The sequence below is a fragment of the Ammodytes marinus genome, assembly GCF_949987685.1.
Source record: "Ammodytes marinus genome assembly, chromosome: 8".
Taxonomy (NCBI): Eukaryota; Metazoa; Chordata; class Actinopteri; order Uranoscopiformes; family Ammodytidae; genus Ammodytes; species Ammodytes marinus.
In genome coordinates, this window is record NC_137212.1 from 25,500,284 (window position 1) to 25,517,467 (window position 17,184).

Here is a 17,184-nt window from a genome sequence, read left to right on the forward strand (position 1 = left end):
TTTGCACAGTCTGAGTAGTTTAGTTAAATGTATAAGTATGCAGACACACACAACACATTTATGAACGTATACATCTTATGTGATTTGATTCATTACACACCTTTAACAGTATTTTCTCTCTGAATTGACATGGCGTCACCCTCACAGCACAAAGCAGTAGCAATGCTCTGTGTGCACTTTGTTTTCATATGGTAGACCTCAGTAAACAGTGGCGTTAATACTAAGCCTGCCTGCTGCCACTCACCAGCCCCTCAGCTGCTCCAGATGTGGCTTAATTTACTGCGACTTGGCTAATCATGGTGATTAAGGATTAATTACTGTTAATCACTTCTACATAAACTGGTTGGCAGTAGGAGAGCTGCGCCGTGTGAATAATGCCACACCAGTAAGCGTCAGTCAGTCAGTCAGTCAGTCAGTCAGTCAGTCAGATGGACTGGGACAGAGCTGGAAGGCAGGCGCCAGGCTTCCCTATCGGCTGTGTTTTCTGTGGGGTTATATGCTCGAGCTTTTTCACTCATGAGCACACCAGTCAAAGGAAGTTAACCTCTAGTAATTCTCTGCCTGGGTTAATACTGGTCAAAAAGTACAAGGCCAATTTGTATGGAAGGTATGTTTACTGTAATCCATGTCCACACGTACACGGGTATTTAGGTAACCGTATCTTTTTTTTGTGCGGTTCGTCCTTTTGTCCATATGCAAACATCACAACCGGACACTAAAACCGCAAAGTTAGAAAAGAAACTTCGGCAAAAGTGGAGATTTTGGACATCTATGTATTTCTGTATTGGTGGGGACGGGGGAAACCGGAGGATTTGGGAAACGCTGGCATCAAGACCTTTTGTAATTGTTGTGTCCATCTACTGAGCATGCTCCACCCTCTCTCAAGAAGACGCTCAATGTACATGATCACAATTCTCTTCTATGGTGTTTGATAGGACACATTATCGCCACCTACTGGCCTGGCATGACATGACTACGTTGATTGCGTTTTCAATCTTCTTCTTTTTTGGCGTTGCCATGTGTACGGAAAGATATTCTAAAACACTGTCATGTGTACGGAAATTTTTTTCTGCGAGGAGAGGGGGGGAAACGCTTTTTTTTTGTAAATATCCGTGTACGTACGTTAGGACATGGCTTTAGATTGGATGATTTTCCGTATTGGTAGGAGTCGTCCTGAAACATATTTTCTGGCTGACAGGAGAGACATTGTCAATATTCCACACAGCAGCAGCAGCAGCAGTTTGTCTCCTGGTCCTAGCCGGGGCTAAACAGACACTGCTGGGCCCTGCCACTGTCCTGCTATACAGGAGATAAGAATGTGAAGGAGCACAACCACTGTGAGTTCCATTAACACGGACTGACAAGGGAATCACAGGGACATCAGGGGGTCTGGGCTGAGGCTGACAACAAAGCCGTTGCACTGTGCCCGTAACACCCCCTCTCCCCTCCTCAACCCCCCCCCCCCCACACACACACACACACACACACACACACACACACACACACACTCATGGGCCTCTGCGCACAAGCTGAGGGTGGCAGTGTGGTCACCTTCCCTTCCTTGGCCTGGTTTCACACTGACATGCTCGTCTGCCCTCCTGAAGGAATGGCTTTAATAAGGTGGAGCAGATCAAGGAGACTGCTAATGACATGGCAGGCCCAGTCAACACAGCAGCAGCAGCAGCAGCGCCCCGAGGCCATGCACACAGCCCGGCCTGGTGCATGCTGACCGCACTGTCTCCCTGATCTCATGTATGGGACAAGCAGAACACTTGTCTTGGAGGCTTTTTAACCGCTACCCGTCCTTTATGTGGGGCTGAGAAGTTGAACAGTGTAAATGAACCCCAACCCAACTATCACTGTGCGATGCGCTGCGTTTTACTTTATCACCCTGATGTATTCTGAATTTTGTCACGTGCACTAACACAAAAAAAACTCTCGTCGGATTTTTAATAAACGTGGGTGAATTTATATTGTTCTGTGCCTATGCATTATATTGAGTACTGTCGCATTTGTCAAATTCGGCCAACAGCACCCTCAAATTTAACAACATTGTATTCAGAAATTCAGAATGAACTATTGTTATCATATTTTTGTCAAACTGTCAAATATCGGTGTCAGCGTTATATTCCAGCAGATTCTAATTCATTTGTAACATGCAGAGTCAATGCTAAATTCCGAATCAAAGAGGGGGGAGAATGACCACAGGTATGAAACGACCCAAATTGTACATTTTCTTAAAGCCAATCGGAAAAAGGCAAAATAGGGCCAACACCATGTGGTTTGTCTTGTTTGCTTTGTTTGTTTTGGGCTAAACACTCCGTTAAATTCTTAATGATTCAACAGACAGTGGGTTGGTTGTGTTAATGAGCACCCTCCCTTAACCCCGAGGGGTACAATAAAATCTATTTGTGTTCAAATATGTTAGAAATGTGTTCCTGGTCGTAAAGATAGAATAGTGTAAAACAGAATGTAGGTAGGGCAGTAACACTGAAACTATAGCTATGCTGAGAACAACAGAGCCTTTGTCTTCCAATGAGCCCCAGTCCATAGCCAGAGCACAGGGAACTGACAGTGCAGAGTACGGATGAAGAAATGGAAATGAAAGACTAACTTTTGCTGCTGGTATTGCATAATCATCCAGCAACAGATTGCGATAGCCAATACCATTGGAAAGACAATGGGACATTGACACGACACCACTGGGTGCTGCAACAGATGTGTCCACAGCATTGTAGATACGGCTTGATTCAATTTGACAGTGTGACATTTATTCCATTTTAAGTTTTCATTATTGTTACGATTACTGTTTTGTGTCCTTTCATAAAAATATGTCAAATAGCTTTTCTGAGTCTAATGGTAATACGTTGAACTTGAATTCAGATGATTTTTTTATTGAATTACTGTTAATATCAGGAATGAAGAAAACGCTTTCTTGCTACACTAAATTATTTTTTTTCCAACAATGAACACTACTTTCTGAAAAACGATTTCCTCTTTGTATGACTCTGTTGAAAGCCTGAGGCTGGTGGTGTTTTACCTTCATTCTGAATGCATTGAGAGTAGGTCAAGCATACCCCTCCTTTAAAGAAAAAGGTTTTATTTAAATTAACAAGTGTGATTGATAGCTAATAATTAGCATTTTTCATGTAGATTCCAATAGGAAGTGTATATGTCCACTGTCGTTGTTCCGTGTGGCCCTGAGGCCTTGGTGGACCTCAATCTAATCCCTTCATTAGCGCTGTATGCAGATGACAGGAGTGTGTGTGTGTGATCAGTTACTCTTAACAAAGCCTATGCTGCTTCTTTCTCCTCGGAGCTGGTGGTTCCAAAGCGTGGATGAGAAGGCGCTCTAATGTGAAGGCTGTCAGCTCCACTCTCATTGCCTTTCACCCTCTGAAGAGCACCAGGCCTTATCGCCTTAATTGACTCTATCTTTTTGTTAATTTCCCCCTTTAGTGCAATAGCACCCATTTTACCTTTTGAGATGGTATTCTACATTGGCCTTTGTGTGACTCGCAGGAAGTGACTGTATAGATAACCATATTTAATTTAAAAAAAAGGCAGATTTCTTTTTCAGCAGCCTGAGAGCTCCGTTGCTTTTTAATTGCCTTCATTGTCCATTAACCTAGTTCATATTGTCTGTTGACCTTTTCCCCTTAGAATGACTTTGTGTCCACATTTCAGAAGTAGATCATTTTATTCTTAACCCATGCTAAAGCTCTTTTTATGCGTATCTAATGAGCGAGGTATCATTTGATAGTGCTGGCAGGAGTTTAAAAGACTTGAGTCTTTACAAAGGCAAACAGAGGGGACTTAAGGGGAAGCAGGATTTAACAGTTTGATGGCTGTCGTCTCCCTCCTGGTGTATGTTGCTTCTCTTTCCATCCCAGTACACTTGCGACTGTATAATGAATTATGCCCATGTTGAATTAGCATGTAGCTGTCGCTTTGGCGCCGATGCCTGCCTTGTGACGGGACCACCGTAGCACAGAGAGAGAGGGGGCTTCTACTTTGATTTATTAACTGCTGAAGCCACAATGAAGTGTGCCCACTGAAGCACCAATGCAAACAAATAGGGCCAGGGGCTGTCACTGTAAATCCAAACAGACAGGCCGACCGCAGCCTGGCCACAGAGGGTTAATTATGCAAAAGCATTTGGCTTTCAATTCAAGTTTTTAAAAAGATGGACTGATTATACGAGGCAAGGTTACATCATCACCACTACCTGCTGAATATAGCTGCTAAACATTGATTGAGATGTGATTTAGATGTGTGATGAAGTGTGTTTTAAACGCATTTCACATTCATTCTCAAGTGTTTCTGTTGTTATGTTTATGTGTTCAGCATCGATCACTAGTGTTGACCACTTTGAGCACAGACAACAACAGCTTAGCCTGAACACAGTCAAGTCAAACAGGTAGATTGAATATTTGATGTTTTTTCCCAGGTGTGAACAGTAGTTTGTATTTCAAATATAAAGTGGCAGTCCTATTCAGTATGAGACATTTCTTTTTTTGGGGGGGAGGGCCGTGATAGTTGTTGCTGCTAAGAATGACAATTTTTTTTTTAACAAACCATCCCTGTGTTTCAATACCTATACTTCCCTGCTTTTAAGAATGGTAGAAAAAGAGGATGTCCCAATACATTTGGTCAGATGCAGCATGCTCCAAAATACCTGGATGCCCTTATACGCTCAGTTGGGATTTTTTAGTGTGGAAATCAGCAAGCTTTTTTGAGATATGAGTGAAAACAACCAGCAATCCGACAGATATAAACGCAAGATGCAGATTCAGCTCGCAATGTTATGATGAAATAAATTAGTAAAGGCATGTCCCAATTGCATGCCTATACTTCATACAAACTACATACGTGTAATGATCAGATGTAGTAGAATAGTACAGAGAAAGAGTTTTCAATTCAGAACACAGTGTATTTCTTCTGCTGCTGCAAACAGGAAGCCTTACTTCCTGTCAACCGGAGGACAGAGCAACCTGAACAGTGAGCTGAAACACTGATAAGTTACACAGCTACAGAGCAACAGAACAGAGAGACTGATATCTAAAAAAACATCACAGGTTTGGACTCTCTCGTAGCCTTCTCCTTTCTAATCAAAGCGCTCTTAGAAATGTCAGGCCAGGCAGTTGTTGATCTGCCCGGACGTGCTGTCACCTGACGGGCATCGCGCGTCATTTTTTTTTTGGCCCCTGCTCTCCCTGCGTTCTATCTAGCAGCAGTGATGTAACACCGAGGATCACATTTCAGCGTCTGGGTGCTGAATGAAGGGGGCCCTCCAAAAGGTGTCGCCCCGGACAGTTTGAAACCAAGGCTCCCCAATCTCTTGTCAAAGGGCCTCCATGTTTGACCGTCCACCTGGCTCACTGTGACAGAAACAGACACAACGTCATTAACTAAACATCAGGCTTTTACCACAATCCACCGGATCGCCCTGACGGGGCCGCGCTGCAAACAGTCCCCCGTGTGACAGGCCTATCCAAATCTAGGAAGGGGATTACATATGGTAATGGTTTTTGACAGCCTGCCATTTGCCTCCGTTAATCTGATAGGATAAGATATCTGGACGGCAGAGCATGGTGTGTTCTCTAACTCTTTCTGGTCTAATATTGTTATGCCGTGAAGAAAACTGAATCAGTTTAAAGATGCGAGCAGTGTCCTGGAAAGAGATTTTTTAATCCCCTGACAAGCCTTTGATAGGATCCCAAAATATTGTCCCCATTTCCAAAAGAGTATTTTAAGACCTGGACCTTGCTTGTGTTCGCTGTCAAGTATGAATATTTTCACTTTGTTATGAACACCTGCTATGTATGGCGAGATAAGGTGAACATCTTCAACATGTGACCGCTGTCCTTCCCCAGTGATGACGTGTCACCCAATGAGATAGTTGTGATGCTAGCACCAGGATGCAGACCCATAGTTCATTCCCCTTCAGAGGTTAAAACAGAGTTTACTCTATGGTCTTTGTTTAATTAAGACTCACGCCAAACTCAAAGCTGCTCTAGAGTGATGGATCTATGTTGCTAGTTGTTCAATTCTTATTTGAATCCCCAAGCCCATCTTCATACGAGGCTGTGAGCCAATCTCCTTCAATGACTAATACATACAGGCAACAGAGTGTTACACATGTGAAAACAAGCAATGATGGGGGGGGGGGGGGGGGTTTAGGCAAGCTGCTCTCCCACCAAATAGGGACGTAAATCATCTGTGAGTATAATATTCCCAGTTTAGCCTAAAAGACCAAGAGCTGTCTTTGTTTTTTTCCCCCTCAGCTCTGTGGAAATGAAATAAATATTTCCTAAGATAAACAACCAACCAAGACAGTTAAACATCCACCTCTCCAAAAAGCCAATTGCCCCGGGCTTTTATTAAATATCGATTTGATTTGTAAAAGGCCAGATGCTGCGGGAGGTTAAATAAATGTGCTGCTCTCCGGTTCCAGTTTACTTTTCTTGTCTTCTCAGACCGTGACATTTTGTCTTGCCGTGTGTACACACAGAGCAGTAAACCCACTGACTGCCTCACACCCTGCCTGACCCAATCCCTCCATAGATGTTTTAACAAGTCCTCCTTCCAACATTACATCTCTATCCAGTATTATGTTGCTACAGTTTCAGTAGGGTTGTCTATAGGTATAGTATAGTTACCTATTCAATGATTCGACCCAAAGAGCCCTGATTCCATTTCCAACCTGTCAATGTCTAATAGTCGCAAAGTATGGTTATGAAACAAGCATCCTTATATTCCGGCTATATGGAGGGTGCTGAATGTCTGATTTTACATTCAGCACCCCCAATAAAATGTATTCTAATTCCAGGTAATTGGGTGTTCAGATCCTTTGTCTGTAGTGGAACACATTGTAAACCAATGTCACATATAACAATATAGATTAATGAGCAGAAGTTTAAAAAAAATATATATGATTAGACTATTAGTAGACTTGAGGCAAGACCAATCACAATCGACTATGTAAATTCTTAGTCGGAGACACCCGTCAATTCATCGGAGCAAATGCCACAATCCCATGTATTGGTTTGTAATAGCGCACAAAATAAAGCAAGGCATAAAAGCCCGCTGCATGCCTCATCTTGTGAGAATTGCTTGTCACAGCAGTGGGGATGAATAAGGCATCGTCTGACAACAAGCCATCTTTGAAACGCCTCCAAGAGGGAAATGGCATCCATTAGAGACATACAGAAAATGTGTGTTCACCCTAATCACATATACACAAACACACACACAACACACACACACACACACACACACACACACACACACACACACACACACACACACACACACACACAGATAACTGTTTATCCCTGGGAGAACCTTTGTCGTTTGTCTGCGGGTGGCTAAGTAAGTTCACCGGCACTATTGGACAGGGAGTGCCCAGCAGACCCAAGGCTCGAAAAAAACATTAGGATGAATCAATTAGGCTGCCATTAAACAATAAAGTGGCCCTCACTGAGTCGTGTAATTATGACCCACAGCAAAGCCAATTTTATGGAAGCATATTATCCCCTTTTTCTTTTCCTTATTAATTGTATTTGTTTGAGATAATCCTTCCATGGTTTAAATGATGTGCTTTAGGTTCAGGGTGGATACAAAAAATAAATCATCATTTGCTCCCGACACTTGTGAACACTAGCAGGTCTGGGTGGTTTGCTCCATGCAGGGGAAAAATAGCTATCGCAGAAGACAATTAACGGATTAGCCTAACCCTTGAATTTTAAAAAATCAACACTGTTGCATTCGATTCACACATTTCCCCCCACTTGGTTCGCAGGTTCCCCATCCGATCGGTATGATAAGAGGCAGCAGGGAAAAGAGCTGATATTATAGGCAGCATGCTACTTAGCTTGTTGCCAGCAGCTCAAGAGGACACCAGTGTGTGAGTGTGACAATGTGCTGTCAATGAGGGATGACAGTACACAGCCAACATGGCGTAATGCATTGTTCCTCCCTGGGTCCCTGCTGACAGATGCTCTCCAAGACAGCTGGATCAGCAGCCAGAGAACAGAGCAGAGATCTGGGCCGCGCTGGATGTGATACGCTAGGGCTGATTAGCAAAGGGCTATATACACGTGTCAACAAGCGGCAACCTGGGTATCATGTCGGAGGCTTGTGTTAATTGTCAGTTTAAGACACTTCGTTTACCTATTTATTTGGAGCACAGCTTTGAATACCCAACCCTGTTGGATCTGGAGTCCTCATTTGCTTTTCCATTTGTTCATGACCTTTCTTATTCCATCTTAAACCAAAAAAACAATTTCAAGTCAGTGTTTCCTTTTGCCTTCCATGAGATCTCCTAAGAAACGACCTTTTCTATAACAGCCGTCCTCATAAGACTGATGTTGGGAGAAGCTTGAAGCCAAGTAAAATAAACACTTTGTGAATATCGAAGCAAGAACTTGGCAGAACGGTATCGTTTTCTGTAGACACAGGGAATTTTATGTTCCATTTTCATTTGACAGTCTAGACATTTTATGAGTCCAGAAAGGAATCTGGCCTTGGTAACATCTCAGAAGAGCTTCCTCCCTTATATATATAGTATGTGTGTCCTGGTGCTTCTTTGGATCATGCTTTTCCTCCATCATTTGTTCTAAAGTTTTTCCTGTTACCCATGTATTCAAGTTACAGCTGAGTTGTCTGAAGCAATGGCTCAAATGAAGGAATCCAATCTTTTTTAAAAGAGACAAAGAATGTCCTGAACCTGGTAACTCCTTTTCACTTCCTCGTGGAATACTAAACGTAGCTTCTTATTGTGTTCACTTTGATCAAAAGTGTCCATTTTTCTTTCTTCTCCTTCTCTTAAAGAATCTACTGCTGTGAGTTGTTTTCCTTGCTTGGAAAGAATCATGACTTCCAGAAAGTGTGCAGCTTTTTTTCTTCCACGGGATATGGTGGTGTGCTCTTTTTAACACCCACTTTAGTCTGATATTTATGAGGTGGTAACTATAGAAGAAGAAGTGCCTCTCAATGGTGGTGAGTGGTTTAGGAGGCGCGGGGCAGAGAAGGGGGGGGGGGGTCACTGCTAATGTACTTTAACTAAAGCAGACAGGCGGGGGGGGGGGGGGGGGGGGGTTAGTGATTCTGACGGAGCAGGTCATAACCGCCGAGGTATAAGGTGGGTGTGAAGCCATCCGGGATTTTCCGCCTTCCGAGCCCCCCGGTACATACATTATACAGGAGTGATGGAGCAGTCTGGGTAATGAGACAGGATGTTTGTACAGTCCTGCTCTACCAACAGACTCCCCACTCCTCCTCCTCCTCCCTCCACACTTCTCCTACACTCAATCTACCCCCCGCAGAGCCTCTGGCCTGAACCCCTGACCTCATCCACTCGCCAACAGTTTCCATATTTGCATTTCCAGTCCACTTAAAGCCCCCCCCCCCCCTCCTCTTGCTGTGCTAGTGTACAGCAGGCCTCATTCTCATCCCAGTGACTGACCCCCTGCCCAGGACCCATACCAACCCCCGGACAGCAGTCTGGGGTTAATGCACCAAGCACTCTCTCATTGTCTCTGAATTAATGAAGTGATACACCCTGCCTGTCCCTTTTCATTGGAAGACAACAAGACACATGACAAATGGTAACGTTTTAAATGGCTATCGACACATGGGGAGGGGGGTGTAAAGTCACAGCCCGTGTTAGCACTGTGAGGCCGAGGCCCTGTCTGTCACCATGATAATGCCGGTTGCTTGCTGTCCGTGCACTTTATATGTCCACTCTGGGATCAATTTGGATTCCTATAGCAGCAGCAGCATGCTCCACACAGGAGGATGTGTGTTTATATTGAAATGGATGGTTCTACAGAGCCAGGGAGTTGTTTCCACTTCAGAAAATGGAAGGTGGGACTTTAATGGTTTTAAGAATGGCAAGGGAGACCTCTAGTGGAAGAAAGAATATTGTTGCTAGAGACGATCTCTGTTACCATCTATTATTCTCTCACAACAGCATGATAAGGACTTTAGTTTCATCAGATCACATCAGGTCACTTCATATTCATCACACTGCCATTTCAGGTGTGTGTCCAGCTCACAAACATGTATCTTACCACTTACCATGCCAATGTGCTGATGTACACAAAGCAACAATTATATTGTGGATTTGCGTTGCACTTAAAAGTACACTTTCTATTGTGTTTTTTGTATTTTTTTTTAAATGACCAGAAAATAGAGGTCCATAGTCCACTGTTGGCAATGTAAACGTGTGTGTGTGTGTGTGTGTGTGTGTGTGTGTGTGTGTGTGTGTGTGTGTGTGTGTGTGTGTGCGCGCTTGCGTGTGTGTGTGTGTGTGTGTGTCAGCTGTGCGGTCAGGCTCCACAGCTGACAGCTTGTTACGGTTGCATCACGCCTGCCTGTAGGTGTGCCCTTTCCTGGCTGACCTCTGACCTTGCCTGTCATTTCACAGTGCTGAGTATCCGCGGGGCCCAGGAGGAAGAGCCCCCTGACCCCCAGCTCATGCGTCTGGACAACATGCTGCTGGCGGAGGGCGTGTCCGGGCCGGAGAAGGGCGGGGGTGCAGCGGCCGCGGCTGCTGCTGCGGCGGCCGCGGGGGGACCAGGGTCCGACAACTCAGCCGAGCATTCTGACTACAGGGCCAAGCTCACACAGATCAGACAGATCTACCACACAGAGCTGGAGAAGTACGAACAGGTAAAAACACAACAACTACCTCTATTCTATACAAACACACAACCTTCATTTGTATTGGTCTACATGAAGCAATGATTGTTAGAGACTTACTAATAATAATAGAAATTTCAATTGAAGGGCAAGAATGTGCAGAAGAAATAAATGACCAAAACTATAAAAAAAAGCTAATGAGCTGCTGGCTGCTTCCTAAATCTGAACCTGATCAATGAGGTTTATTGTTATGCAGCAACAATAACTCTTAACAAACAACAGCATGAAAAAAACACCACATTAAGCTATGGTCATCAAATTGAATATTTTTTTTTTTTATATTTAGATATTTTATTTATAGTGCAGAGAGACAGAGATGAAATGGGGCAGAGGGGGAATGACACGCAGAGAACAGACCAAGGGTCAGATTCTAACCGGGTCTTCTGCGATGACCGAACTTCATTTTCTTACACACTTAAAATAATAATAATAACACAAAGATAAATGTACTATAGAATTGGGATCGGTACATGGATCGTATATCTCATAAGTTGATTGCAGTCATCGGACTCTTTTAAAACATTTGTGGATTTTACTTAACCACTTCATGGCTCTTGACTATGTTGGTAGACATATGTGGATGAAACGAAAGCCATGTATTTTAAGTCAATCAACAGAAGAAAAAGAAAACTACTTTGCTTAACATGTCATTAGTCAAGCAAAGCTGCAGACACAGTTTGGGTGGACTTTTCACGATTTTCATTGACGTTTACGCAAATGCTTTCCCAAGAGTCCAACAATCTGGATGGACATCTCTGCTCTAAACACTGTCTAGTACACAACCAAAATATGCTGTCATAGCACAATAAATACAAAGTCAATTCATTTATTTATTAAGATGGGTGAAATCTAAATATTGCTGAGATGGTCCATATCCCCACTTTTTTTTTCTTTTACTTTTTTTTTTGCTCTTATTTTAAGTCCAGGCTTTTATCCTTCAGCTTGAAATCAGGTGGCAACCCCTTATGGACTCAAATGTTGCCTCAATATAAAATATTACCACATGTGTGTAAGAATTCACTTTGTATTGAATTTTCACCCCCCAGAATAGTGCCAATGTGTGAGTGTATTCCGAGTAAAGTCTTCTTGAAAGTCTGTCGGAAGAGGGGGGATTGCTTTGCTCTCATTGCCTTGATAACAGACGGACACATTCATGACAATAGCTTTTCAGATGAATGTGAGTGAGACAGATGAACACGCAGATAGACAGACACAGACAAAGCCTGACACGCTTAAACCCAGAGAGAGAGAGAGAGAGAGAGAGAGAGAGAATTGCAGGAGAAGAGGAAATAAAGGGAGAGACAGAGTCAGTTTGTAATACGGTGTCAGACACACACACAGGGGATGAATGAAAAGTGGTGGCATGTTGGTGTCTCAGGGTGGCTATACGCTGTGAAAGTGTGTGTCTTAAGAAGGGGAACAGCTGTCATTTGTTGCTCTTAACACACTGCCATCATCACTTCAGTTAAATATGAAATATATCAGCCCTTATAGTCCTCCTTTTCCTCTGTGAGAATGCTTGCCCCAGAACTACATAAAGAAAATAGCTGGATTATTCACATTATTCTCATCTGTTCATTTTAAATACTGTTTCCTACAATTGTGTGCGTGCCGATGTGTATTCCTACGATAGTGAATTTGATATGTTCACATTGGCAATCTTAGACAAGCAGTGGTTAGTTTTCATATTTTTGTCCATTTTGCTGCTATAACATGTTTTCTTTCATACTTAACTAGTAAATGAAAGAAGTCAATCAAAGGTCAGAAATGTACATCTAGCTGTTTATTTAACCTTGTCTGTTTCCATCAGTACAGACCTCCTAGACAACCATCTTTAACGGCCATTATCTCTACTGTAGTTTTTATTTTAATACTTTAATTTAATTAATAAATCTCAACTGCTAAAGCCCTTTCATCAACTGAACTTTCCATACTTATTCTTAGCACTCTACTGAAGGTTATTACAGAAAGATGTGTTCATATGTTGTTAATTGTCTTATTTATGATGCCTTTTGTTTCAAATAAACCGTCTGAAAATGCATTTTTAAGAGCTTTACATGGTATTTTTTGATTTATTAAATGGAAAAAAGGCTGTATCCATAACCTGTTAAGTAAAAACACTCATTTGTTGAAAAAATGAAATAAAGATTTGAACTCTGGCTTTATCCAACATCTAGATTTTAGTTTTTTTAAAGGGGTTCAAACGTACGCACAATTAGTTAGATACTGCCAGATTGACATATTTATTCAAACATTCCTGAAACATTTTAATACGAAAAAAAAGAGTTTAAATTTCAGTAATCCACTGCCAAAGGTTCATGATGATATCTAGCCTAGAAGTTACAAATTTGACCCTATATTCGCCTGCAGTGTCTCGCCTTAGAAGTCTTTCAATTCACAGTTGTATGGACCATAGACGGACGTGTTCTTTACTTTTTGAATGATTCTCTGTGTGTGTGTTGTCCATGGTCCCTACTACAGGCATGTAACGAGTTCACCACCCACGTGATGAACCTGTTGCGGGAGCAGTCACGCACGCGGCCCATCTCGCCCAAGGAGATCGAGCGCATGGTCAACATCATCCACCGCAAGTTCAGCTCCATCCAGATGCAGCTGAAACAGAGCACCTGTGAGGCCGTCATGATCCTGCGCTCACGCTTCCTCGATGCCAGGTGTGTGTTAGTCTGTTAGATTTTAGTTTTTTAGTTATTTTTATTTTTTATGGGGCATTTTTGCTTTTACTATCAGACAGTTTTGGAGAGACAGAGATGAAATGGGGCAGAGAGGGGAATGAAATGCAGAGAACGAACTGGGTCGTGTTCGAATCCGGGTCTGCTGCGAGGAGGACTGAGCCTCTATGTTGGTGAGGGGGTTCTAACTACTACACCACCCCCTGTTACATTTGGACAAACCAGATGTATTGTTTGAGTGTCTTAGCAAACATGTTAGTTCTCAACACCTGCCCATAGGAAGCTTTTAAAGTGTGTCCTCGCATTCATTCCTGTGTAGTGCACATTTCCCATTCTGTACACACACACACTCACACACACACACACACACACACACAGACAGACACAAACCATGCTCCACGCTGCAAATAAAAGCCCAATTTAACAACACTGCAAATCATCATGTGTTTTCCTCTTAGCAGCCTGATATCCATATGAATGGCTGATGTAGGAGGCTTATAGGCCTATCTATCGTGCTATAAACGCGCCGTATACCACCACATGCTGTTTATGCTTCATGCCACACACACATAAACACATTGGGGCTGGTTTGTAGCGTCTATGGATTGCCATTTGGAACCAGCATTCCCAGAAAGCAACACTGGCCAATAAGAGTTCCCTTGCGTGCTCCATAACACTAACTGTTTCCCTTTTTTCTAATGTAATCGCTTGTTCCTTTTGATGCGTGCCTGGGATTTGCATATATTTCTCCAAGGATCAATGTCGCTCAAAGTGTGAGTCGAAGGCATAACATTTAAATGAGGCATGCGCTCCCCATTACAAAGCTCCCTATCTATTCTCTTGCAAATGATTGTGGCGGTGCAGCAGCGAAGGGAAAGGGGAAGCTTTAACTGGTTGAGAGGCACTGCCATGTTTGGTTCGGCTGATTAATCTACTGGCGGCTGGAGCGCATGCTGTGTACATTTACATATTCTGGAGCAGGCTTTTGGAGTGTGGGGGGGACAGAGATTTGAGCACAAATCTTCTCACCGGTGGATACATGCATAGAGATTTTCCAGCTTATGCAAAGCCCTCTTTAGATGTGGCACACGCAGACATGACCTGATAGGTGCAGAGGAGATAGAGGGTCAGTCAACTCATGGGCATCAGCATATGATATCTGTCTGCTAGAAGGCGTGTGTGTGTGTGTGTGTGTGTGTGTGTGTGTGTGTGTGTGTGTGTGTGTGTGTGTGTGTGTGCGTGTGTGTGTTTGCGTGTGCGTGCATGTGTGTGTGTGTGTGTTTGTGTGAGAGAGAGAGAGCTTTCACTGGGCTCATTTTCATATGGAAACTTTGAAATATTGCATGGTTAATCAATCCAACATTGAATATGTGCTGTACGTAGTTTATCATTTGCTGGGATTTGGTTTGGATTAACTGTGTGTATATTATTAGACACAGTTATTCTGTATCTTTGAAGTCGAATCAGCAACAACAGAAAAAAAACCCTGATTTAAACCAATCCCCATACACTGAGAATTGGAACTGTCTGATCAATGACTAGGTAAAAAATATTCAGTGCTCAATAGTATTTGGCAAGTATATTTTCATAATACATTTTTTGAAACGGTTACTTAATTTAAGTTTTCATATTGTTTTTTTTGTTTTTATATGTCTAAATATTTAGTTGGAACATAATGCTCTTTTCCTTTTGCTCAAGGGTTTTTAAACAACGCATTGTGGATTTTGTGCAGATTCCAATGGCCCTCTATGTGCTATTATTGCTACTGCTAATTCTTATTTTGAATGCTCATACGCCAGGCTGTGGTGAAGCAGTTCTGGGCCAAAATGATTCCCTTAAGTAACCGACAAAGTGTCTCAAAGCAAAACTGCAGCCAAATTGAAATTGTCTAGTGTGGCAGAGGACAGGGATTCCTCAGGAGACCACATCATAGAGGTTAGATGATTGGTTTAACTGGGGAGTAGCATCATTTTTTTTACAAACCACTTCTTCAACAACAACATGGGGTCAAACTACCAAATGTCATGTTTTTAGAGTGTGAGAGGAAAGCCCTGTTGTTGATGATGAATCAAACTGTATGGTTGGAATCTGGGGGTTCATGTATCTGCATTTCTAAAGTGAATAAATCAGTGAAAGACATTTGTATGACGTTTTGCTAATAGCATTACAGGTCCTATACGTTCCAGACTTTCTTACTGTTGGAAAGTATATTAAATGCCCTCTGTATGTTGCTTTGATTAGCATTAACTGGATTCAATTGCCTGTTTTTCACTCAACCAATGCTGTTTTTTCTTTTTTGCAGACGAAAAAGGCGGAACTTCAATAAGCAGGCGACAGAGATCCTGAATGAGTATTTCTACTCACACCTCAGTAACCCTTACCCCAGTGAGGAGGCTAAAGAGGAGCTGGCTAAGAAGTGTGCCATCACAGTTGCCCAGGTAAAGCACAGATCAGTAGCCATGCGCCCACCACACCACATCCAACCTGCAGACTGCAACGTCTGTACATATCATCTCTATCTGAAGCTGCCGTCAGCGTCTTGGCAAGTAACCTGGTGATACGTTTTCTCGACTGTCACGAGAACAGACAGCTCTAATCTTTTATCAGTAGCTAGCATTGAGACACCAGACGACTCAACGTACTATATGTCATGTCAGGAGACTGTTCAAGCTTTTGTTTGACCAAGGAATCTGTTTCTTAATTGTGTTTTTATTGAAGTAAAGCAAGCGAAAGAAAAACACTGCTGTCATAGTTATTTCATCATGTACCGGAAGTCTAAATAATAAGTGTAATATACTTCTGTGACTTCTGTGAACTGTGATATAAAACCGGACACAATGTCTATCAATTTAAGTCTGTGGAGTGATTCTGGAGAATGCTTGTTGTCAAAATCACTTTTTTGTCAAAATCAGTGAATATCTCATGATCCGCTACCTCCAGTGTTATTACACAGCCTAGGCTCTGTAAAACGAGCATGTTGCTAGCTACGGTGGGCCTCTTTGTTTACCTCCCCTTTGTTTACAGAGTCTCGGCTGTGTATGAATACCAGGTTGTGTTCAGCGTACACACACTAGTGGATTGTGAGGAGATATTCAATTATTTTGACAACAAGCATTCTCCAGAATCGCTGACTCTACCTTTAATCACTTATTTGATTGTCTGATTTATTTTATTTTATTTAAAGTTAATGTTTTGGGGTACAACTCAGACATTTGACAAAACTATTAATTGATTCATAAAAATAGAGGAATAGGTTCGTTCATTGTGAATAAAAGTAGTTTCAGTCCGACAGTATAAGGACGTCATTAAACCATAACCCTCTGGAAATGACCACTGCAGTCACTTGAGGCATGTGCAGGGCAATGATGATTTACTATTAATCTCATGGTAATATACCGAACCTCTAAACACACGTACGATGTTGTTGCTAATTCTTCTGACAAGCAAGAAGGGTTGAATATTTAGGCACCTTGTTTTTTTTTTCTTTTTGTTTTTTCATCTTTGCACTTTAGCGCTCAAGTTGTTTCAATCCTGTGAGAATTGATAACAAGGATAGCAATGACAACGCCAAGGTAAACAGCAGTTTGTGTTTTGAATCCATCATTCGGGAATGGATTGTTTTCTCAATTGGTTTCATTAATTTATACCAAGTGATTGGAGGATGCATCTGGGCCTGATTGTGGAAGCCGAATGATTTGTAGAGTTTCCGTTTCTCGGCCGTAATAAAGGAGAATGTTTACCTACTCTGCGTATTGGAAACTTTGCAGGATTGATTTGGTTTTCATTT

The 17,184-nt window shown here is 42.4% G+C and overlaps 1 protein-coding gene across 1 annotated transcript in view; it reads left to right on the top strand.

The window, feature by feature from the left end:
• LOC307254759 (pre-B-cell leukemia transcription factor 1-like) overlaps positions 1-17,184 on the top strand; it is a gene marked incomplete at both ends in the record, with an annotated part of 60,410 nt that overhangs the window by 35,101 nt on the left and 8,125 nt on the right. The window contains 4 exon segments of the mRNA XM_080033250.1: positions 10,433-10,677; positions 13,189-13,379; positions 15,700-15,862; positions 15,864-15,899. Of these exon segments, the coding sequence (XP_079889376.1) occupies positions 10,433-10,677; positions 13,189-13,379; positions 15,700-15,862; positions 15,864-15,899 (635 nt within the window).